Source organism: Hemicordylus capensis, chromosome 12 (assembly GCF_027244095.1).
Source record: "Hemicordylus capensis ecotype Gifberg chromosome 12, rHemCap1.1.pri, whole genome shotgun sequence".
Classification (NCBI taxonomy): Eukaryota; Metazoa; Chordata; class Lepidosauria; order Squamata; family Cordylidae; genus Hemicordylus; species Hemicordylus capensis.
Window position 1 is genome coordinate 298,268 of NC_069668.1, and position 23,186 is coordinate 321,453.

The 23,186-nt window shown below is 49.7% G+C and overlaps 2 protein-coding genes across 2 annotated transcripts in view; both read right to left on the minus strand.

The window, feature by feature from the left end:
* Window positions 1-8,333: 8,333 nt before the first annotated feature.
* Window positions 8,334-23,186, minus strand: part of SRRM3 (serine/arginine repetitive matrix 3) — a 98,779-nt gene continuing 83,926 nt past the window's right edge. The window contains exon 16 of the mRNA XM_053274982.1: window positions 8,334-8,800. Coding sequence (XP_053130957.1) covers window positions 8,656-8,800 — 145 coding nt within the window. The 3' untranslated portion in view covers window positions 8,334-8,655. The remainder of the gene's footprint in view (window positions 8,801-23,186) is intronic.
* HSPB1 (heat shock protein family B (small) member 1) lies at window positions 9,632-14,119 on the minus strand. Its single transcript, XM_053274995.1, has 3 exons — window positions 13,665-14,119; window positions 11,371-11,434; window positions 9,632-9,949 (listed from the first exon to the last, which is right to left on the minus strand). Exons 1-3 carry the CDS (start codon window positions 14,056-14,058, stop codon window positions 9,760-9,762), a joined length of 648 nt encoding a protein of 215 aa, XP_053130970.1. The 5' UTR covers window positions 14,059-14,119; the 3' UTR covers window positions 9,632-9,759.

Below are 23,186 nucleotides of genomic sequence, written 5' to 3' on the forward strand. Positions count from 1 at the left end.
GGTGGCTGTGGCCATCTACAAAAACCTGTGCCAGGGGTTCTCAGACCTGGCTTGGATTTCATCAAACCACCGTATCCTTTTTAGTCTCTGAATGCCACCTATTCCTTGACACGTCCTTCATCGCAGGGGCAAATAACGTGGCAAATGAAGCAGAACACGGTAGTATTAAGAGCCGTGTTACCACTTTTCAACACAGAAGCGCTCCAAACACAGCGAAACGAAAGGGGCTTGCCACTGCAACAGAACTCCGAGGGAGACACCAGCAACAGCCGCCGGGAGAGGTGGGGGGCGCTAGGCGGGGCCCACGGCTGCTCCCCGCCCCCACATCGACATATAAGCGAGCCCCCATTTTAAAGAGTGTCTCTTTGCCCACTTAGCAGGAGTAATATGGCCCTGGATGCCGAATCCAGTGCTCCTTCTGCCCGTCCCACGAGGACCCGTTTTCTTGTAGCTATGGGTGCTCTTCACCAATGCCGTCTCAGGCTTTAGAAGCAAAGCTGTGGGTAGTGCCATGCCTGAGGCGAGGCCACCCCCCTTCTGAAACAGACCCTCGCCAGCGTTAAAAGTGGCTTGGGGTGGGGAAGAGGGAAGGTTGCCAGCAACTCCTCTCCTGCTGTTTGCAGCTCAGTGTCGGCATCCGCGTAGCATGCAAAAGGTCCGAGGTTCCATTTCTGGCATCTCCTGCCTGGATTGCTGCTGCCAGTCAGAGTAGACAATACTTAATTCGATGGACCAAGGCTCCGACTCAGTAAGTGGCAGCTTCCTATGTTCCAACACATCTGCAGGTTTCTCACCACTGCCCCGGTTGTGTGTGTGTGTGTGTGTGTTTGCCTTTCCCCTCCACTAAAAAAACCGCTCAGACACTCTAGCTTTTCTTTGCAGGGGAAGGAAATCACACAATCCTTCAGTGGCATGGGATCCACTGAGGGTCCGACGGAATTATTTCTGCAGTTCTGGGGCCAAGGGATGGGTCCTTCTCTGTCCCTTGCTGAAGAGATGGCTTGGTTACAGGCTCTCATGTGCCTTCTGGATGGATTACTCACCACATTTCCAGGAATAGAGCCGTCCCAGAGGGGTTCTTGGGTGGGGCAGCCAGTGCTGCTGCTAAACCGAGCTCTTAAGTGGATTGTGATTGAATGGGGGCCCATTTTGCGGTCAGTCTTACATGGCGAGCTGGGTGGGAACCTTGACTCGCCCCTCCTAAAACACACACACACTCACTCTGCATCAGGCCTCCGGTCACCGGCTTACAGCCAGAGTTCTCCCAAAGTTTGTCCCATTCACTTCAGTAGGACTGCTTATGAGTAACTTAGTCTGGATGTAAGCCAAGGACCGGCAGCCTGTCTCATAACTGTCGCACTTAAATCTCTGCATCTCTGTGTGTATATGAGTCACCGACTCACTTCCACACCAAGTTACTCATAAGCAGTCTTGTGGAAATGAGTGGGACAAGTTTATTAATTTCCATGAGAAGTTGTGCCGACTCCTGGTGCCCACAGAGCCCTGGGGTTGTCTTTGGTAGAACACAGGAGGGATTGACCATTGCCGCCTCCCGCACAGTATGAGATGATGCCTTTCAGCATCTTCCTAGATCGCTGTAGAGGCGTTTCCCATAGTCTGGGGAACATGCCAACGGGGATTCGAACAAGCAACCTCTGGCTCCCTAAGCAAGTTACTTCCCCGCTGTGCCATTGAGACGTACTCGGCGCTAATTTTGTACACCGCCCCAAACTTTCATCTCTGGGCGGTTAACAATAGCATAAAACCAGTTTAAAACATATACAAAAAAACTTAAAACAATTTAACAGTTTAAAAATAAAACAGAGATTCCCCCCCCCCATTTTAAACCCAAACCAGCTGCACCTGTTGGATTTCTACAGCTGTCAGTATCCTGGAGCAAGCCGCTCCAGATGTTGAGCTACATCATATCAAACGTGGGGCTCTGGATGTTGAACTACAGCTGTCCTCCTCCCTAGCCACAAAGACCTTGGCTGGGGGTGATGGGAATTGTAGTCCCAACAGTTGGGGACGAACCCCTGAGCTAAAGCATAAAACATGATAGCACATCATCATCACTGTGGCAATAAGCCCTCTGCTTGCCTCCCCCACCTCCGTGCCTCACTCTCCACCCCATCTGGAGTTTCTTGTAACTTTGGAAAGAGGAACCCCCTGAAATGCAAAGGTCCCCCACACAGGAGCAGGCAACAGTGCCCAACAACAATCCTTGCCAGTGCCTGGAATTGACTTTGGTGCTGCTGCCACCACCGTCAGGATGATTGTGGTATTGCATCCTCAAACACCCCACCCCCAAGTCCCGGCCATGGAAAACCTGGTACTTTAAACAAGGTTGGGGTCGTAGGGGGCGCAGCTGAGGCCATGAATTTGTCTCCCCCCCCTTTTAAAAAGCAATTTCTGCCCACTGGTCAGTTAGCCCCCCGGTTGTGGCCATACCCCCGTTTTAGAGAAGCAAATGATGTGAAATGTCTCTTAGCATGTACAGAGTCCCTTTCCACGCTGCTGAGCAACCGCTCCTTAAAAAGTGCCTGACTCTGACATCAAGGAAACCAGACACTGTCCTCCGTCTCCCTTGAATGGAATGGAGGAGCAAAATCCACAAGGCACTTATTTTGCAGGGGAAATATTTGAGGTTCAGTAACTCAGGGTGAGCCTTTCCTTCCACTGGGGAATGACCCGCCTACCTGCACATTTAAAGGAGCAACAAGGTTTCAGAACAAGGTGGATCACGTTCAAAGGAGACCTAGATCTCGGCATCTTCTTTGAGCTTGCCCAGGAAAGGGTTGCCAACTGACCAGGGTGCCTGCTCCTCTACCTTTTAACTGCAGCTCGGCATCAATGGGTGAGGCTTTACGCAGCACAAAGGGAAGCATCAGGGCCACCTATGGGGCCCGTTGCGATGTGCAGGAGCAGGGCCTGATAAAAAAAGGTGGCAACCCCAGAGAAGAGGTGGCAGTTGAGGGTCTTTCTAGGTAGCTTCCTCCCCTCCAGCATTCCAAGACAGACTCCACCTGTACATGGAGGTTCCATTCTTAACAAACATAGCTAATAAGAAATGTACAAAGTAAGAGCCTTGCTGAATCAGACCGAAACGGCCTTCCTGACCAGCGTCGTCTCTCCAAACAGCCAAGCAGGTGTCTCTGAGAGGCTCCCAAGTGGGGTGTGAAAGTCCTAGCCCTTCTCTTTACTTGCTCCCCCGCAGCTGGTATCCAGTGCTAGACTGCCTTTCAACATGGACGTTCTGCTTATGGCAAATGCCCCATTTACCTGAATCCTAGTCTCCCCCCTCCCCGGTGTTCTTTGATGCTAGCAATTGGGGGTCAGGGTCCTCTTCCTTTTAGGTGAATACAGGTATAATCTGTGTTTAACCTGTATTTCCCGCCCCAAGGGGGTCATCTTAAATTCATAGTCATCTTCAATGTGCATAAATACAGGTAATTGTTTCACCTACTGATGTTTGCTGCAGAATTAAAAACAACAAACAAACCAAGTAAGTGCTTTAGCACAGGGGTTCTCCAAGCTGGGTCTCCCCAGATGATGTTGGGCCGACAGCTCCCATTACCCACTGCAACATTGATTGGCCATCATGTTGGGGGATGATAGGTGTTGTAGTCCAACTACATAGGTTGACAATCCCTGATCTAAACCAGTTGGATTGATCAATGTGAGCATTTCTACGAATGCTTTAATGATGTGCTTTGTGTATGGTTTTTATGCACAACCAGGCAGTAAAAAGAAAAGAAAAGAAAGAGGTCTATAATGAAGAAAGAGGTCTGACTTGGTAGGGCACAACTTGGGTTGCCAACTTTTTAGCTGGCCACTGTACCTGCGCCTTAAGGGCAGCTTGATTGGCGGGCATTAAAAACAGTAAAGCTGACCAGCGTGCCATTTCCCTCTGCTGGTTTCTGCACATCTGTTGCTGTTAAAGGCACAGGAGCAGGCCGGGTCCTTTCCCCTCATTCAGTTGGCGACCCCAGGGTGGGTATCCACTTTCAGCCACAGGAGGAGCTCTCTCTCTTTCCCCCTTCAGGGCAGGCAGGCGCTGAAAAGTCTCTAGATTAAAGAACCTCTCTGCTTCCATCTGTCCAGAGCTGCAGGGCACGGAGCTGGTGCATGCCTCTTCCGGGCCTGGCTGGTCTGTCCTGCCCCTTGGCGGTGCCCGTTGCCGGGGATGGATCCTGCCTGCTCCTCATCCCCGATGCAGAGCCACAAAGCAGGCGCTGGACACTGTCTGAGCATCCTTCCTGGGCAAATCTGCAGTGTAATCGCTGCTGCATACAGCACACACACTCTCTCTCTCTCTCTCTCTCTCTCTCTCTCCCCCCCCCCCCTTTGGGCCAATCGCTGCACGTCCTTGCCAGCCAATGAGTGAACGAGACTGAGCCGCGGGCTAGCCAACCACCAGCTTGTTGCTAAGGCCGGGAACGCTGGGGGGGGAACACGTCTCCCTCCCCCACCCCCCCGCCGTTGTGGCAGAAGGAGGAGCGGATGGGTGGGTGGGTTTCACACATCTTCCTCTGCACCGTTTGGGCGTGCAGGCCTTTATGTAACTGCAGCTGGGTCAATCCCAGGCCTGCCAGAATCCCCGAAATCAGCCCCTCCTGCAGCTTGCAGACTCTGCAATCAAGGCGCGGGCGGAGAGGTGGAGACATGCGGAAGCCAGGTCCTTTGGGGCAAAGCTCCTTCCTTCCACAGAATCATCAGCTTCGGGATTTGGGAGGACCCTCGGAGATCTGCAAGCCCAACCCGTTGCTCAGGCAGGAAAATGGCCTCGGCGGCATCCCTGATAAGACAGCCATCCAGCCTAGGGGGCGGTTCAAGGCCACTGTGTGCCTGAAGCAGCACCCCAGCTAAGGCTGCTCCCTTTAAGTGCGCCCCTTCTTTCCCCCTCTTTTAAAATCAGAGGGAAAGAGAGAATCCTATCTCACAGGAACCCCCCAAAATCTGCCATCTGAGGTGACTGTGTCACCTTGCCCCATGCAAGGGCCGCCCTTGAGCCAGCCTTTGCTTGAAAGCCTCCGCTGAAGGAGGGAGAGCACCATTTCACGAGGCGGGATGTTCCCCTGGGTCACTGCCTTTTCAAGATGCTGATGAACTGGACCTCCAAGTTCCCTTCCAACCCGAACATTCTAGGAATCTTTGTGTATATTGGCAAAATAGCACAGGGAAAGAATTCCGCAGCCATGCGTTAGGTGACATCAAGACTGCTTTTTTTGAAAGGGGAGGTAACACTGAGTGGGCACAAGCTGATCAGCTCCTTGGGATGGATCATACCCCTGTTGGACTCTCCTCACCCACCTAGCAAAGCTTGCGAGAAGCACCAGGAGAGAAGAGGAGGCTTCCTGTGAGCAACCTTCCCTCTCTCCGCCCCACACACCACTTCCAGTGCTTGCAAAGGTTTCTTGTTTAATTTCTATACCACTTTCCCTTAAAATAACCCCCAAATGATCTACAGTGCCGTTAAAACAATGCACGATTAAAATGCAGATTAAAAGCAGACATATTAAACGTCGAGATAAAGAATAATATCTCTATTTAAAAGTTTCGAGACTTCTATCGAAAGTCACACCCAAAAGACAACGCTGCAACAGCTTCGAACGGCTGATTGATCAAAGCCCTTTGATTGAAGGGTTGATTCTGAAAGGGGGCAGAGCTGTGGGGCAAGTCAGCATTTGGCCTGGGCCCCAGAGTTCCCTGCAGCAGGAGTGTCAACAACAATGGTGATGGGAGTTGTAGTCAACAGCAGCTGTTACAGGGAACCCTGCTTGGGCCGCCCGTAAGTTTGGGGCACCACGTGTGGGAGTCCTGCAGCCCTCCCTCCCGCTGCTCGGCTTGCTCCTTCCGGGAAACCCAGCCTCCATTAGCCGCGGCCTTTTAGTATCTGCTGGTGTCGGCTCTCAAGATGCTCCAGAGGGACCCTGCTTATTAGTTTCTGGCATTGCCTTAATAGCAACCATCCATCACGGCAATTAGATGGTCGGCAGAGACGTCCCGGGGACTCAGGGGGTATCGATTCCTTCCCAGTTCACCCCCGTATACGGAGGGCAAGCTTTTACAATCGCTGAGCTGCAGAGCGAGGCGAGGGAAGTGCGGGGCAGATCTCGGGAAAGGGGTTTGCTGGAAGACGGTTCAGGAACCAATGGTCTCTCCTAGCAGGGATTACGTACATCGGTCAAAGCCCTATAGCAAGTCAGACCCTCGGTCCATCTAGCTCAGTACACAGACCGGCAGCTACGACTTCTCCAGGGTTACAGGCAGGAGTCTCTCCCAGCCCTGTAGGGAGGGAACTTGGAACCTTCTGCATACAAGCGGCCCCAAGATCTTCCAGTGCCCACATGGAGTCTCCCACTCAAATGCAAACCAGGGTGGACTCTGCTTAGCAAAGGGGACAATTCATGCTCGCTAGAACCACAAGACCAGCTCTTTGGCACAGACCAGCTCTCCTGGTGCCCAAGCTTGGGTCTCCAGCCAATGGCCGGAGGTGAGGGGTGGTGGGAACTTTGGTCTAGGCACATCTGAGGACCCAGCTTTGAACCCCGCCCCTCCGTATTGCCGCATAACTTTCCTGCAAATCAATCAATCATTGAATGATTTGATGATGTTATACACTCCCTTTCAGCTCTAAAAACCCTATCATTTTATCATAGAATTTTCATCCTAGAACAATCAAAGTTTTAGAGGTGGGAGGGAGCGTATAATGCAATCTAGGAAATCTACGATAAAACAGGCAGCTGGGGGAAAGTCTCATCTCTCGTGTTATCAACACAACCATCTTTCTTTGTCCGCAACTCAGCGTCGTCACCACACTGCATCATGGGTCTTGGCATATTTAATCTCTCTCTCTCTCTCTCTATCTGCAACAAACTACATCGCAATCCATGCTGGAGTTTCTGGAGGCAGACTCTGACGCCATCCGGCATTTGTCCTGCTTTATCTTTCCTCCCTGTCAGCACGGGGAAGACGGGATGTGTGAGGCCAGCTGGGGCTGGGGAGATTAAGTTGCAGCAAAATGCAGGCACACGGAGGAGGTCATGCTGGCCCTCTCCTTCTCTCTGGCACAAAGCAAATTACTCGCTGCAAAAGGGCTGAGTGGCTGCCAGGGGGACTCAGTCCCCCCACCTTCTCAGCAGCTTTTGTCTCAGAGACAAAGAGACTGCAAAAACTATTCACTTCCATGGCGGAGACACTAAACACAGTTAGCAGGGGGAATGTTCCACACATGCTCAGGGGCTACTCTCCACCCGCTCCCTGCTAAAGAAAGGTGGGCCCGGTAAAAAAAACACGGCGTGGCGTGAGCTTGGGAAGAATGAGCAGGCCAAGTCATCTTTGGACGTCCTCATAATTCTTCCCCAACAAGTGACGCCTTCTCACACACGGGCACCAGAATCAGGCAACAGAATCAGGCACGGGATCACTTTTTCAATGACCGTAACCACAGGTACATTTTCAAGTTGATACCATACGTACCCACTGGCCAAAAAGTACCCACCCAAGAGAACATCTGCTACTGTAAAGCCATATTTTTACGAAACCCTTTTACGAAACCAGAGACCGGGCCTTCTCTGTGGCTGCCCCAGGGCTTTGGAATGTGCTCCCTTTCAAAACAAGAGCTTCTGCACCACTGATTGCTTTTAAAAAGAACCTCAAGACCCACAAACAAAAAGGTAGTGTCTGACACACACAAAGTATGTCGGTAACAGCACCAGCATTTTTGGACATTGCTTCTGATTCCGTTACTGATGTATTTTGCACGAGAGATATGATTTATGATATTGATAGCAGCAGTGTGACAGCTATCACAACTGGCAGCTATTACAACGTGGCAGCCACACAATCTGTTCCCCGTTTGAGGATCGCTGGCTTGAAGCCGACACATCCTCAGTGAGGTGTCCACTGCAGAAGGGGAGGGGCTCCTTCTCGAAACCTGATTGGCTGGCTACGTGCTGAAGCTCATTGGACCCCTCCTTTCGGCCTGATTGGCAGATTCAGAAATTTAGCACTGAGGATGCCCAGTGAAATTAATAGGAAATTAATAGGATATACTTACGAGAAATTTATTCTGGATGTGAGCCACTGAATAGAGCAGCCTGTCTCCCTAACTTTAGACTTAAATTTGCATTGTATTTATTTATATATATTTATATATATATATATATATTTATATATATATATATTTATATATATATATATATATATATATATATATATATATATATATATATATATATAGTGTGTGTGTGTGTATACAAACACACAAAAATTTTAAGTGCTGCAGTTTTGAGATGGGATACTTAATGGGTCTGGCTTACATCCAGATTAAGTTACTTAGAAGCAGTCTTATTGAAATGAAGGGGACAAGTTTACTTTCCCCCTTATTTTCAGTGGGAGTGCTTGTGAGTAGCTTTGTCTAGATGTCAGCCTGTGATTGAAGTTGTCTGTCCCATAACCGTAACACTTAAATGTGTGTGTACAGTCTCTGTGGGGTACCTGAGCAGAAGGTTTCCAACAGACGGGGTTCGTTTCTTGAAGACGGCTGGGAAGAAACCCGCTTTAAATTATTATCCGAATAAATATTATTGTATATACAGTACATATTTTTGTCCCGGTTGCTTATGATGTATAATAAATAAACGTAGTTTTCTACCTATGAAAATATCCATTGTTTTCACGTCCATCCGAATTTTCGCGCAGCATGCATGGTTGCGGGCCGGGCTTAATTTGCTGGTTCTGGGTTTGATGCATTTCTGCATAAACGTGCTTCAGATCGTGGTGTGGATCACTTGACCTTGAAAAGAGCAGAGGAGGAAAGACCAGGAGATTTAGATAACGGTGGGGTGGAGGTGGGGACTCCACAATGATTCTTCAGGCCACTTGCTATAGTCTCTGTGGGGAAAGCAAGGCAGGGGTGGTCAGCTGGACCCAGACAAATGGGGCGGGCATCTGGCTGGTTGGTTGCTAGGCAACACTGCCGGTTTCTGGGTAGCGGAGAAAGACGTTATGCTGGATTCAGAAACAGCTATACATGTCCACACCCCCAAATGCACAAGAACGCCCCCCCCACACACACATCACAACGAATGCATGCCAACTACAGAAATGGGTCAAGCTAAGAAAAGGTAATCGGGGAAGGGCAAAAGACCCGCCCCCTGCACAAATGCCACTTTTGCAAGGAGGCAGTGTGGTGTAGTAGGTCACAGAAATGCAATGCAGACATGTAGTCAACCAGCAATCAACAGTATACAGAGCTCTGGCTTTCTCTCCCTGGAAATATTCACCTCCACGAACTGGAAGAGAGCACTGGGTTCTTTTAGAGAGCATGAACCATGAAGGGTGCAGCGGGGAAGCAGCCTGCCTAGAGAGCAGGAGGCTGTTGGTTCGAATCCCCGCTGGTGTGTTTCCCAGACGATGGGAAACTCCTTGATCAGGCAGCAGTGATATAAAAGGCATCGTCTCATCCTGCGCAGGAGGAGGCCATGGTCAACCCCTCCTGTATCCTACCACAGAGAACCGCAGGGCTCTGTGGGCACCCAGAGTCGACTCGACGGCACCACCTTCCCTATGATGACCCAGAGGACAAGCAGGAAACAAACGGAACACTTTCCCTTTTAATTCTATGTGGGGTTTTAGAAATTTTTTATTGGTGGAGTGGATGCAGAAGTATCTTTACAAAAAAAGGAATTGTTAGAGAGGTGATATGCCTGGAAATTATTTTTCTGGCCATGGGGTGTGATCCCCGCATACGGGCTATTTCTTGGCTGACTCCTCCGGCTTCTTGGCCTCTGATGTGGGGATCTGGGCGTGGGCCTCAAAGGTGACCGGAATCCTGATCTCAGCTGATTGGATGGCTGGCTTCGGCAGTGGGGCTTCTACCGTGAGCATGCCGTCTGGGGAAAGCGAGGAGCAGACCGCAGCGGGCTCTATGCCGGAAGGCAGCCTGTGGAGGGGAAGGGAAAATGTGAGGTGTGGAAATAATCCGAGGACCATGACTACATTGAATATTGATAGGACACATTTCAACACATGTTCTCAAAGCGGCCGACACAGGGAAATGAACAGAAACAGAAAGAAGATAGGCCCCTGCCCCAAAAGGGCTCAATCTAGGTTTAATGTGGGTCACCGACATGAGTGTAATTGTGTGAAGTCGTGTCTAGGTGGTTTCTGGACCAAGATGAATCACAGATTCCCACCTTGGCATGGGCTTACGGAATCACGCTAATACTGGTAACCCACACAAAACCTGGATTTGAATGACTGTGTGAACGAGGCCATTAGGTAAACATGGGCAACAGCCATTGGAGGGATGCTGGGCTGGCAGGGGGTAGATATTTTATTTATTTATGTATATAATACCTTTACAGAAAGCCTCAGCTTGTGTCTCTAGACCGTTCACATCCCACAGCAACATTATGAGGTCGTTCACACAATCAAAAACTTTTCTATCTGGATTTGGGAGCTGTGTGTGCTCCCAATTTTTGATTGTGTGAAAGCAAGACAACACAACCAAAAATTGGGAGCACACCCAGCTCCCAAACCCGGGTAGAACACAGTTTTTGATTCTGAGAATGACCTCAAATTCTCTTATATTTAGAAGGGGGAAAGTAACTGTTCCTATCAACATAAAAAGAGCGGGACAGTTGCTTTCCCCCCTGCTAAATATAAGAGAATCACCATCGCAAAAGGTGCTTCTTTGCTCAGTTAGCAGGGGTTATTGATTATATAGCAATATATGTATTTGGCATATTTTGAGGTCATCACTCTGGCCTGGATGACTATCCTATCCCCCTCGTCTTCTCTTCTCTTCTTCAGGTCAAACATATCCAGCTCCTTCAATGGTTCCTCGCTGGACTTGGTTTCCAAGACCCCACCCCATCTTGGCTGCCCTACTCTGATCCTATTCTGGTTTATCAATGTCCTTCTTAAATTGTGGGGTCCAGAATTTGACACAATTCTCCACCATCAGTTTCTTTAACCAGGGATGTCCGTGATTGAGCGTGGTACCTTCTGTAGGTAGGAAGGCACACAGGCTCTCCAGACTCTTGGTCCAGCGAGCTCAGGATTGTCTACCCAGACTGGCAGTGGCTTCTCCAAGGATTCAGGCAGGCATCTTTCCCAGCCCTACCGGGAGATGCTGCCAGGAAGAAACCTGGAACTTTCTGTGTGCAAATTAGGGGCTCTTCCACTGAGCTATGCTCCTTCCCGAGGTACTAGGCTCTTTCCCTACAGAAAACAGGTGAGTTTTGGCTCCACCTTCCCCACATCACAACCCCCTTTTCTGTTTTTCAAGGCCTGATAGAAGACCCACAGAGCCTTTAAGGCCGGCTTTCTCCACTCCTACGGCCCAATTCGACTACTCACGTGTATTTCCTTGTGAAACATCTGGAAATAAACCCATGTTCGTCTTGCCTTTCTTCATGTTTGCCTGGGAGAGAAAATGGTATAGATGGTGTTAAACAAGAAAGGGCTACACGAAGCACCCCCCACTCCCATTTGAGCTGAGATTTTGAGGGGTAGCCAGATTTCGCTGTGGCCAGATTTTGGCACACGGGAAGCTGCTTTATTCTGAGCCTACCTAGCTCAGACTACACACTGATGCTGCCAGGGAAAGAACCTGTGACCTTCTGCATGCAACGCAGATGCTCTGCCCCCAAACTACGGCCCCAATTTGGGGCTGAAGTTCCAGACACCCTCTTCCTTTCACTTACTGTACATTTCTCCTTGAGGTCCGCCCCCCCCCGCCCCACACCCACCGACCTTTGCTTCTCCCCTTGCAGTCTTGGGGAAAGTTTCAGGGTTTCCTGGGAATGGTAATCTTTTCTAGGGCTGCAGCCCTGGAAAAGACTATAGTTCCCAGGAAGCTGCGTTTTCCTCAGGGCTGCAGGGACAAAGAACTGATTCCAGGAGTCATTTCAAATGAGAACATGGAAGATGCTGATTTCTTGCTCAGATAAAAATAAAAAATAAAAAGAGGGCCAAGCTGTTTCTTGCCCATGTGCAATCAGGGCCTACAGGGACTGGGGAGATGGGAGAGAGGGGCTGAAATGGGCAAATTGCTTTAAAAGCCAGTTTGGATATGGCTGCTCCGATTCACACTGAGTGAGCAGAGGTTGACTGTGTTATATGCTCATATTGGCCTTTTTAGTGAGCCAAACAGCTCTATGGGAATTATTATTATTTCTTTCTTTCTTTTTACATTTATATCCTGCTCTTCCTCCAAGGAGCCCGGAGCAGCGTACATGGGTATGTTTATCCTCACAACAACCCTGTGAGGTAGGAGAGAAGAGACTGGCCCAGAGTCACCCGGTGAGTTTCAGGAATGAACAAGGAATTTGAACTCATCTCCCTGGTCCTAGTCTGACACTCTAACCTGTGCACCACACTAGCTCTCACTTCGATCTTGCTGAGATGATTTGTTTTATGGTGTTTTCATTTCATGTCAGAGGCTTACTAGGGGTTTCTCCACCTTGAGTCCCCACATGGTTTATTTTCTTTCTTTGTTTGTTTTTTATACCGCCTAACCCAGACGGCTCTAGGTGGTTTGCAGGGATAAAAACAAATTAAAACAACAAAACATTTTTAAAAAATAGAAAGCAATATAAAGGTCACCGAGCTGATACAGCACAGTGTAGCAGTTAGTGTACTGGAGTAGGGCTGGAGAGACCCAAGTTCAAATCTCCATTCAGCCATGAAACTCACTGGGTGACTCTGGGCCAGTCCTTTTTCTCTCTGCAAATGACCTGAAGCCCAGATATCTATAAGGAGCGCATGTTTTGGACTACAACTCCCATCACTGTCTGTCACAATGGCTGCAGCAGGCAGGGGTGATGAGGAAAAGGCGAGTGCCTCGTAATCCCCACAATCATATTCTTGGTTGAGCAAAAAAACCCAGACCTCTTTTCAGGAGGGAAGGGCTGGCACTGCCTTTGGGGCTGGGGGCCCAGGGCGTGGGTGGGTGTGTGAGTGATCCCTACTACTTAGCAGGAAGGGTGTTGATCGAAGCCTCCAGCACCTGCCCTGGAAGGCCTGTGATGCCTTCTCTCCCCCCACCCGCCCCGTAAATTGTCAATGCAAACTTGGTACTCAGTCGGCCTCATTGATTCTAATCAGGGCGGTAATGTGCCAGCTGCCATCCAGATGGTCCTGAGGGGCCGGGGTGGGTGGGCCGGGGTGGGAGAGACGTTCCCGAACTGCAGAGTCTCTTTGTGGGAGTGTGGGGTCCCCCCCCCCACACCTTTCTTCTCCTTCCCTCCTGTGGCTAGAACCACGGGAAAGGAAGAGAGGCACGTTTCTGGGTTTAGCGGGAGGAGGGCTGGAGACACAGATGAACGTTTATCGGGGGACTAAATGCATTTTGCAGGGATGAGTGCAGAGGCACAGGCAATTCCCCGGGCACCAGGCAACCCAAGGAATACTTAACTTAAAAAAAAAAAAAACTTCTTACAGCAGGGTTTCTCAATGTTGAACTCCTTGGGGCAGAGAACATTTCTTCTTCTCCCCTGCCTCCCTTTCTCCCCTTCCTCACTTCCCCTCCTCCATGTATCAGTTTTTGGCTTGTGAGCTCCTCGGGGCAGGGGACTTGTCTCCCTCGTTCCCTGCAAAGCACGATGCCCCCCCCCAGTGGCCAGGGAGTAGACATCAATAACCCTGCTTACCAGTGATCTCCACCACGCCGTCCTTGGTCTTCACCACCAGCTCCTCTGGCGCGAAATGGTTGACGTCCAGGGCTACTTTCCAGCTCTCCGAAGTCTGGCGGATCTCAGAGATGCCGCTGCTGAGCTGGCGGCTCAGAGCCCGGTTGAAGGCCGGGTTGCCGGTCGGCGAGGTGACGATGGGACTCACTGCCACCGGCTCGGGACTGGGGCTGGCGAGCGGGCGGACGTAGCCTGGCCAGCCGGTGGTCCCCGACGGCCATTTGTACCAGTCCTCAGGGATGAGGGGCATCCCAAAAGACTGGTCAAAGAGGCGACTGCCGCCCCGGTACCAGTCCCGGAAGGGGTCCCAGCTGGGGCTGCGCAGGAACGTGAAAGGCACGCGCCGTTCCGACATGGCGGGTCCTCCAGGAGGGCTGCCAGAGTTCTCCGCCGGGGCTCTGGCTGTGGGAAGCGGCCGCTGCCGGCTGGCCCTTATCAACGGACACATGGCTATTTTGGGACCTGCATTCCAGAGCTCTATTAATGGAAATGACACCCGGCCGGAGGAATGGGGGATGGACAGCACACACAGACAGGCCCCAGCGGCATTCTCTTGGCATGTTGACTGGGGCTGGCTAGAGGAGGGGGAGAAGCCAGGCCCACCTCCCCACTGAGCCAGCCGGGGGGCGGGGGCTCACCAAGCTTGTCCTTGACCTCAACAGGCTGAAGAAAAGACGCACGGCCGGAGCTGAGGATGAGGTGTATGTTGGGGGACCTCTCCCCAATCCAAATGGATCTTTAAAGACACATCTGTTCAACCAGGCTTTGAATTAAATACCGTTTTAATCGTTTTAACCTTGTTTCGAAATATGGTTTTAAGATTTTAAATCGTTGTAAGGTTTTAACTTTTTGAGGTCATTCATTTTAACCAATGTTTTGATTTCTCTGTTGCCATTTATTTGTTTTAATTAATGTTTTGACTTGTCTGTTTTTTGTTGTAAACCGCCCAGATACGCAAGTTTGGGGTGGAATAAAAATATGCTCAATCAATCAATCTCTCCATCCCCCAGAACCTGAAGGGGCACCCACTGAAATCAACCACCTTCCTTCCTTCTCTTCTGCATATCCATCAATCTGTCCATCTGTCTCTACCTTCCCTCCCTTCTCCCCCAATCTTTTCATCTATCTGCCTACTTATTTTCATCTCCCTTCATTATCCATCCATCCATCCATCCATCTATCTGCCATTTACATAGGAACAGAGGAAGCTGCCATATACCAAGTTAGACCATTCGGCCATCGAGCTCAGTATTGTCTGCATAGACTGGCAGCAGCTTCTCCAAGGTCGCAGGCAGGAATCTCAGCCCCATCTGGAGATGCTGCCAGGGAGGGGACTTGGGACCTAGATGCTCTTCCCAGAGCAGCTCCATCCCCTGAGGGGAATGTCTTATAGGGCTCACACATCAAGTCTCCCATTCATATGCAACCAGGGCAGACCTTGCTTAGCTAGGGGACAAGTCATGCTTGCTCCCACAAGACCAGCTCTCCTCCATAAGTTATTTCAATATAATTATTTCAGCATGAAGAGAAAAGGCCTTCCCGTCCCCCACCCCTTCCATGGGTGATACAATGGGAGCCATTCTGGCCATGTTGGGAGGGCCCAAAGCTCCAGCAAGGAGCTTACTTGGGGAAGCAATGGGTGGCTTGCCTCTGCTTCCCCCTGAATCAGAACAAGCCCTCCCACCTCCTCGGCACACCACTGGCGAGCTAGCACGGGAAGGCGTGGCAGAAGAAAGGGCAGTCTCTCTACTGCCCTTCCGTCATCTGCTTCCTTCCCCTTTTCATTACTAGCCTGGCAGCTGTGCATTAAGCAGCAGCAACCGACAGCAGTAGGTGTTGCCACCATGGAGGAGGAAGAGATGGAGGACCATCTTAGACCAGCTCTTTGCTCAGTGGGCTCAGCGGTGCTTGAGGGGCAGTGGGCAGCAGGGACATCTGGCCGCCCTGCCAGCACTCAATAAGCCGCTGCTTGAAGCCACTGCCTCACCTCGCCTCATGAAAGGCAGCCCCTTGTGGCTGCCCTTAATGGGACCCCAAATCGGCCACCAGAAGTGGTTGGCTGCCCCCGATCATGGCAAGGCCGTCTCTGACATCTCCACGCAGCCGTGGGGAGAGCAGACCCCAGGTCTGGCGAGGGAAGGCAGAAGTGGGAGGGCTGCTCCTTCACACCTTCTCGGGGATGGTGAGTCATCGGAGCCTGCCTGAGGATTAAGGCATCCAAAGTCATCTCCTGTAGCAGGCCAAGATTACCCTGTGGGATCTGCTTACGTATCCAGCACATGCATTGATTCTGACTCCCCACATTTAAAAGGTTCTCGTTTCGACCTTTCAAACCCGCAAAGGCTTCCTGAAGGACCGTCTACCCCATATATTTTTGCCCAGCCTGTGAGATCATCATGCAAAGAGGATCTTCTGTGCACCTTCTGAAGCATGGTTGCTAGTGACACATGGGCAGGTCTTCTCAGAGGTGACTCTGGCCCTCTGGAACTCCCTGCTCCTTGATCTGAGGCTTGCCCCCTCCCTGTTTAATTTTAAACAAAACTGAAGGCTTTAAACAAAACCTCTGGAAGGCCTTGCCCGAATGCTTTACATTTCTCTTTAATAAGTGCCTTATCTTGCATTTCTAGGATTTTAGAGGTTCATATTTTACTGTGTTTTTTAAAAATGCATTTTTGTTGTTATAAAGAATGGTAAAGAAGATATGATAGATAGATAGATAGATAGATAGATGTGCATAGAGCTGATTTATTGTCTTTCAGAATTGTTCCATATGTCCATTAACATCCTACAGCCATCTTGGCCCCTCCTATGTGGTGTGCTGCGAAGTAGCTGCCATGAGTAGCTTTTGGCCTGTGGAACAGTCTGCCTCATGAAATAATAAAACAACAACAACAACTGACATCCAGACCAAGTTACTCGATAGTACTCCTTATTCTAAAAGACCACTTGCTTTCAATAGGGCTCCTCAGGAGTAATTTAGTCTGGCCGCCGGCCAACAACAATAATGATGAGCTACCGCCCGGGAGACCTGGGGAACATTTCCTCAAATAGACGAGTTGAGTGACTGGAGACTAAGCCGCCAAGTTTCTCGTGCTTCACTGCTGATGGTGTTAGTATATTCAGGGCAGCAGCTGGTGACAAGCACACAAATGACACAGTAATTTATACACCAGATTTCCCCTGGGCTATTGGGCCAGCAGCTGGCAGTCCACTTCCAGGTCTCGTATGGGAAATAATTTTTTGGAGGGTGGGGGGGAGCTGGGTGGAACTCGCAAGCCAGTTCTAGCTAGACACGAGACGAGTTGACGGAATCATGCCTGGTGCGGAGAGGCACCAGTGGACAGGCTTTTGTTTCCCCTTTCTCAGGAATCTTTCCACTTGAGCAGGGCAGCACAGAGATGTCTCAGGAGAGACGTACGGTTTGGGCGGTATAAAAATATGTTAAACAAACAAACAAAGGGGGCGGTGGCATTTTCTCCTCCTACTCAAGAAAGCGCTGGGTACGAAGGAGGGTCCCTTGGTGCCCTCCGACCCAGCTCTTCTCTCCCAGACAATCATGCCCTTCCCCTCAGACGCAATCTGAACCTGACACTCACCATTCCCTGCAAGATCCCCACCACTCATTAGGATCATCAGGAGAGGCACCTCTTTGGGTGCCACCAATTCATCGGATGGTGACCTGGGACGGGGCCTTCTTAGCTGCCGCCCCTCAGATGTGAATGTGCTCCCTGTGGGTAAAAGAGGCTCATCTTCTTCGGAGGCTTTCAAGAGAGCCATAATGACCCACCTTTTCACCCCGGCTTTTAACAATATTTAACTGGTTTTACGTGGTTTTTAAAATGAGTTTTATGTTAATATTGTGTTGTGTTGTGAGCCACTTAGGGAACAATTTGTTAAGGAGTCGCTAATAAATAAAATGTAGTATCATCATCATCATCATCATCACTTTAACTGCTTTTACTTTGTGTTTTATATCAAATTTTAAGTGGGCTGTAGGGATGGACACAAAACTGGTTTGCCTGGTTCCATTCAATTCCAACTGGCACCCCAAACAAGAGGCCAGGCTTGGTTGGAATTTGAACTGGCCCCGGGGGTTTGGCTCAACCTTGGGCCGAACTGGGCCCGGTTCGGTTCGAGGTTGAGCCCTCGAACTGAGCTGGTTTGGGCTCGAGCCGGTTCGAGATCGAGCCGGTTCGCACACCGCTAGTGGGTTGGATTGTTGATGCAAACCACCCTGAGCTGTGCTAGGATGGGTGGTGTCTACATGGAAACAAAAACCAAAAATAAATAAATCACGAAACAGAAGTGTACACAGCTCCTAAACGGGTTCGTGTGGACTGCCTTCCGACGTGTGGCGGACCTAGAAACGGAACCGCCCAAATTTTCCAAAGAGCCTGCAGCAAGGTCATAAGGAGCCTGAGGTGGGTTTTGTGGCCCACGTCCCACGGAATGGAGATGGATATTGCTTGCCTCCTTGGCTTGACTGACAGGACCCAGCTGCCACGCTGCACGCCAGTCCCCCAGCTGCAGTGATAATAGGGAATGAGAAGAAGGCCGGTCACAAATTGGAGCGAGGAAGGAAGGGTCCTGCATTCATCTTCTTTTGTGGTTTCCATTCCTGGCCCTCTTGGGAAAGTGGTTTCTAGCACAGGCTGGGAAAATGCTGCCTGATTACACCCCCCCTTCTGGCTGTAAGTGGTACTGCAATGAGTGGGGAGCGGATGATGGGATTTGTAGTCCAGCAACAGCTGGGGACCTAAGGTTGAAAACCCCTGACTTAATCCAAGCGGGCAGTTCAACAGGAACCTTTGTACACTGTTTTAAGGGGATGCATGGAGTGTGTTTTTATGTCAAAAAGTGGAAAACCAAATGGAATGAGGACGCAGGTAAATAATGCTTGCCATTTCAACAGCACCTTAGGAGTGAGCCAAGAGCTTTTCCAGAAAGCAGAAGCCCCAGAGTTTTTTCTCCAAAAGCTGCTGGAAATAGAGGATTTTTTTTTTAAAACCCTGGACATAACTTGAGCTAAGCAGAATTCGCAGCCTCCCTTCGGAGAAAAACAAAGCTCTGTCGGTCCTGCTCCCTGATAGACCACAGGGAGGTCGGGGTTAAATCCAGTGAATATGTGGACTGACATACTCCAGTCAGGAGTGGATTCATGGAGAAAGCCCTGTCTGTAAAACCTCCAGCGGCATTATTCAGCTTTTTTCTTGACAATTTGCCCTCAATGCATAGTAAGTGCGCCCTAGAAAAGTTGCACTTAAAAAAAAAACCACACTTTGGTGGGATACTCCATCATTTCTGCAGAGATGGATGAAGGACCCAAAGGGCTTCACAGGTATTATCTAGATATAAAGGTAAAAGTTAGAGTTGCGCCGTCGAGTCAGTGTCGACTCATGGAGACCACAGAGCCCTGTGGTTGTCGTTGGTAGAATACAGGAAGGGTTGACCATTGCTTCGTCCCGTGCAGTATGAGATGATGCCTTTCAGCACCTTCCTATATCGCTGCTGCCCGATACAGGTGTTTCCCATAGTCTGGGAAACATACCTGCAAGGATTCGAACCGGCAACCTCTTGCTTGCTAGGCAAGCTAATTCCCCGCTGCGCCATTAGGTGGCTTATTATCTAGATATAATCCTCCCAAAAGTCTTGTACGGTAAGTGAGTAATATTATCCCTGCTTATTGCAGCCAAGGTGGAAAGGCAAGGAGTTGCCATCAAGGCCAACAACTGAGTTTGTGGCAGAGTGAAATTCGAACCTGGGAAGGCTTGACCCACAGCTTAGCCACAGCACTACACCAGTTGAACTGTGCCTGAACAGCTGTATGTGCGGGAGCCCTTTTCAGGCTGCAGATGGACCTATGGACACACAGCCCTACCCATCCACATGATCATATATGTCCATGTCTTCAGAATAAACCTTTTCGGGTTTACGGATGAAGTGTTATTGCAGATATGCATTTTTTAAAAAATGTGTGGCTAAAACAGGTCTAAGTAAGGGCATCAGAATTTCTGAGGTTTTGCATTCCAGAGAGGATGTTCTGCTCCTTCCTTCTTCCTCTGGTTCGCACAGCCTTGCCATCTGCATCTCCTGAATTCAGATCTCAGCAGGGCGCTTTCCAGATTAGCTGCTCAACAGCAGCAAAATGGTTCCGTTCAGGCAAATTGCTTTCAAAACGTAAACAGCAGGTGGAGCAGGCTCACGGAAACTAACAACCCCCCAAACCAGCAATTTATTTACGCCGGATACACGACGTCATAGCACTATATCGCAGCGAATAAATTCGAAACAAGGCATCGGAAATGTGAACGGCACCCTGCTGTCAGCAGAGGGACTGTGGTGTCACAACACGGGAAGTGTGGAAACACACTTCCAAGATCTGCTGTGGCCCTGTTGCAGGGTCTAATCTGGAAAGCGCCCAGGAGAACTTCTGAAGTTAATCGCAGAAGCAGAGGAGTCATCTCTGCTACCCCTTGCACATTTTGCAAGGAGAGCCTCCCCTCACAACCTTTGCAAAGCTTGTGAGAAGCAAGAGGAGAGGAGAGGAGGCTGTGGGCATCTGTGGCATTTATGGCAAAATTTATGCACATGCCCATTGCTCTGGGCTATCATTGGAAATCAAAGCAGAGCATCAGATAATTCCTAAAGCATCCTTTCCAGTTCCAAATGAAGACCAGGCAATCCAACAGTTGACAACCCAGAGAGAAATTCAGATAAGGAGAATTGGTGAAATCCCCCCCACCCCAAATCTTGAGGTTTCAGTCTTGCCCACAGCGTAAGCAGCTGAAAAACTGGAGGGAAATTCACCAGGAGAAGGGATGAGGTCCCCTCCATCTTGAAGATTCAGCCAACCCCGCAGAAGATTTTGGTTCACATGCACGATCACATGGTTTATCAATGGCTACATTGCTAGCAGTTACCGCTGCTAACTGAGTAAAGTGTTGATTGTCTTATATTTAGCAGGGGGAGAGCAACTGGCCCTATCCAACCCCAGCACAGCATCCCTCCAGTGGCTGTTGCTGGCATCTGCCTTGTGTTTCTTTTTAGATTGTGCGCCCTTTGGGAACAGGGGGCCGTCTTATATATGTATTATTGATTTTTCTATGTAAACCGCTTTGAGAACTTTGGTTGAAGAGTGGTATGAAAATATTCGTAGTTCATACTAGTCTGATGGTTATAGGCCACCTCCAGCCTCAGAGGCAGGATGCCTCCAAATCCCAGTTACAGGAGAGCAACAGCAGGAGAGAGGGCATGCACAGACCTCCAAAGAAGGTATGGCTGCCCCAAAGAATCTGGTGGGCCACTGTGGGAAACAGGATGCTGGACCAGAAAGGCAGCAGGGCTGTTCTTATGCACAGCCTTGGAAGAACCACTTTTCAAAAAGCAGAAACAGCACTTCACTAGAGAGATTCCATTACAATATATATATACATATACATATATATATATATCGTATAATTTATTATAATTGAACCAGCTCACTGAATCTACAGCTTTACTCACAATCCAAAGAAAGAGAGAGAGAGAAAGAAAGAGCAAGAGGAGGGTACTGAAAAGGTTCTTCTATACAATATTTGTTCCGGTTTGCTATCTCTTGCGGAGACTATGAGAGAACGCTAGGAAGACTGAAAATTATCCCTGATGCATCGTGTTTCTCGCTTCATCACAACTGATTTTTCTCTTACAGAGGCAGAGGAAGTGTGTGTGTGTGTGTGTGTGTGTGTGTGTGTGTGTGTGTGTGTGTACAGGCAGACAGGAGGGGATTGCTAGACTGCATGCCAAATTCCTTGCGGACGTCCCTCTGAGACCAGAGCCTCGCCATCCTGGTGTCTCTGTGGTTGCTGAGTTGTCTTTGGTGAACCAGTTCATGGAAAGAGGGACGTTGCATGCGTGGAGTTTATCAGAAGGAAGAACTTATACTGCTCTGAGGTGTCTGCAGCCCGTTAGGGGTGTAACAATGTGATCATGGAGGGAGGATAGTCTTGGCATAACCTTTGTGACCCCACAAATGGCCAAACCTAATATGCATATTAGGGTCTCTTCCTGCCCTTGCCTGGTCAATAGATTACAACTTCCAAGCTCTGCATCCATTTTTACTAGCTCTCCAGGGGAAAAATTGACCCAGACCTGTCCCCATGGTTCTTTGCGGGGGGCTGAAAACCAAAATGTGCATAAAAGAGGTGGTGACAGTTTGCTTCCAGAGTAAAATCCAGACCTGAATGAAATCAGTCCAATTTGCCATTGGAACCACAGTCCAATTCGGGTAAAAATCAGGCCACATTTGGGCCTGTTTTATTTGCCTGTGATTCAGCTCTCCAAATCCTTCCATGCTCACTAGTTGGGCAAGATTGTTAAAAACAGAGTGTCCCCTATGTTTTATTTTATCTTTCTAGCAGCATGAGGGAAAAGTGCTTGCAGCAGTTTCGCTTCTAAAAACCTGGTAGACGTTTTCCTTTTTTCCAACCTGTGGAGTTCTGGAGAAAGGACGGGGCTCTTGGGAACTGTAGTTTTTGGCCATTGCAGCAGCCCCTGAAAAGTCTCTCCCAGAAATCAAATAACATTAGATAATAAATGCCTCTTGCTTGATTGCTAACTACAGGGATCAGGGGAGTGTGGGTTCAGGTTGGGGGGTTCTAGTGGGCTTCCACAGGCAAAGCAAGATGGGCTGAAGCCTCAGCTCTGATTCAAAGAGCTCCGATTCAAAGAGGTTGGTCCGAATGGGACCTGTCACAAAAAGCAATGAATCGAATGAGGGCCCACTCTGAAGCATCGAGGTGGGCTCTTACTCGACTGAGTGGTTGTATCACCTATGAATGTTGACTTTTGCCATCCCTGCCACCCAACGTCACAATGTTTTGTTTGGCTTTCAAACGACAGCATCCAGATCTTTGAGGCACAATCATAAACATCCAAAGAACGTTTTACAGCACCGGGTTCCAAATGGTGAGCCACACAGGTCACCGTCAACACCTCAGTATATTCTCAGCCCGATTTCTGTCCCCTCCACCACCCACCCTCAAGGCCAAAGGAAGCCCGGCTTGGTCTGAGTGCAGAGTCCACAGCTGTGAGATTTTGGAAGGGGAACTGAAAATAATCTGTGCGGGCACTTCCCTCTCGCCTTCTTGGGTGTACTGACGGAGGAATGCTTCCAAAGCTGCCACAGAATCGTGATTTTGTTCTGGCACTGTGCTAGCTAGCAAATTATGCTTTTCCAGGAAAGCTGGCTGATGCTCTTCCCCACCCTTTAGCCTGCTCTTCTTGTGCTGTTGTGGTGTTCCCCTCGCCAAGGCATTAGTCCTCATGGTGGTTGCTTTTTGGAGTCAGTAAGTATCCTTGCATCTGCCACCCAAACACAGCAGATTTGGGCCACAGAGATGGACCATGGGAGGCCTCAGGGGTGTGTCAGGGTTGCCTCAAGGTCCCAATACACAAAACGTCTCTCTCTCTCTCTCTGCCCCCCAGCACAGTGGGGTGAAACCATGA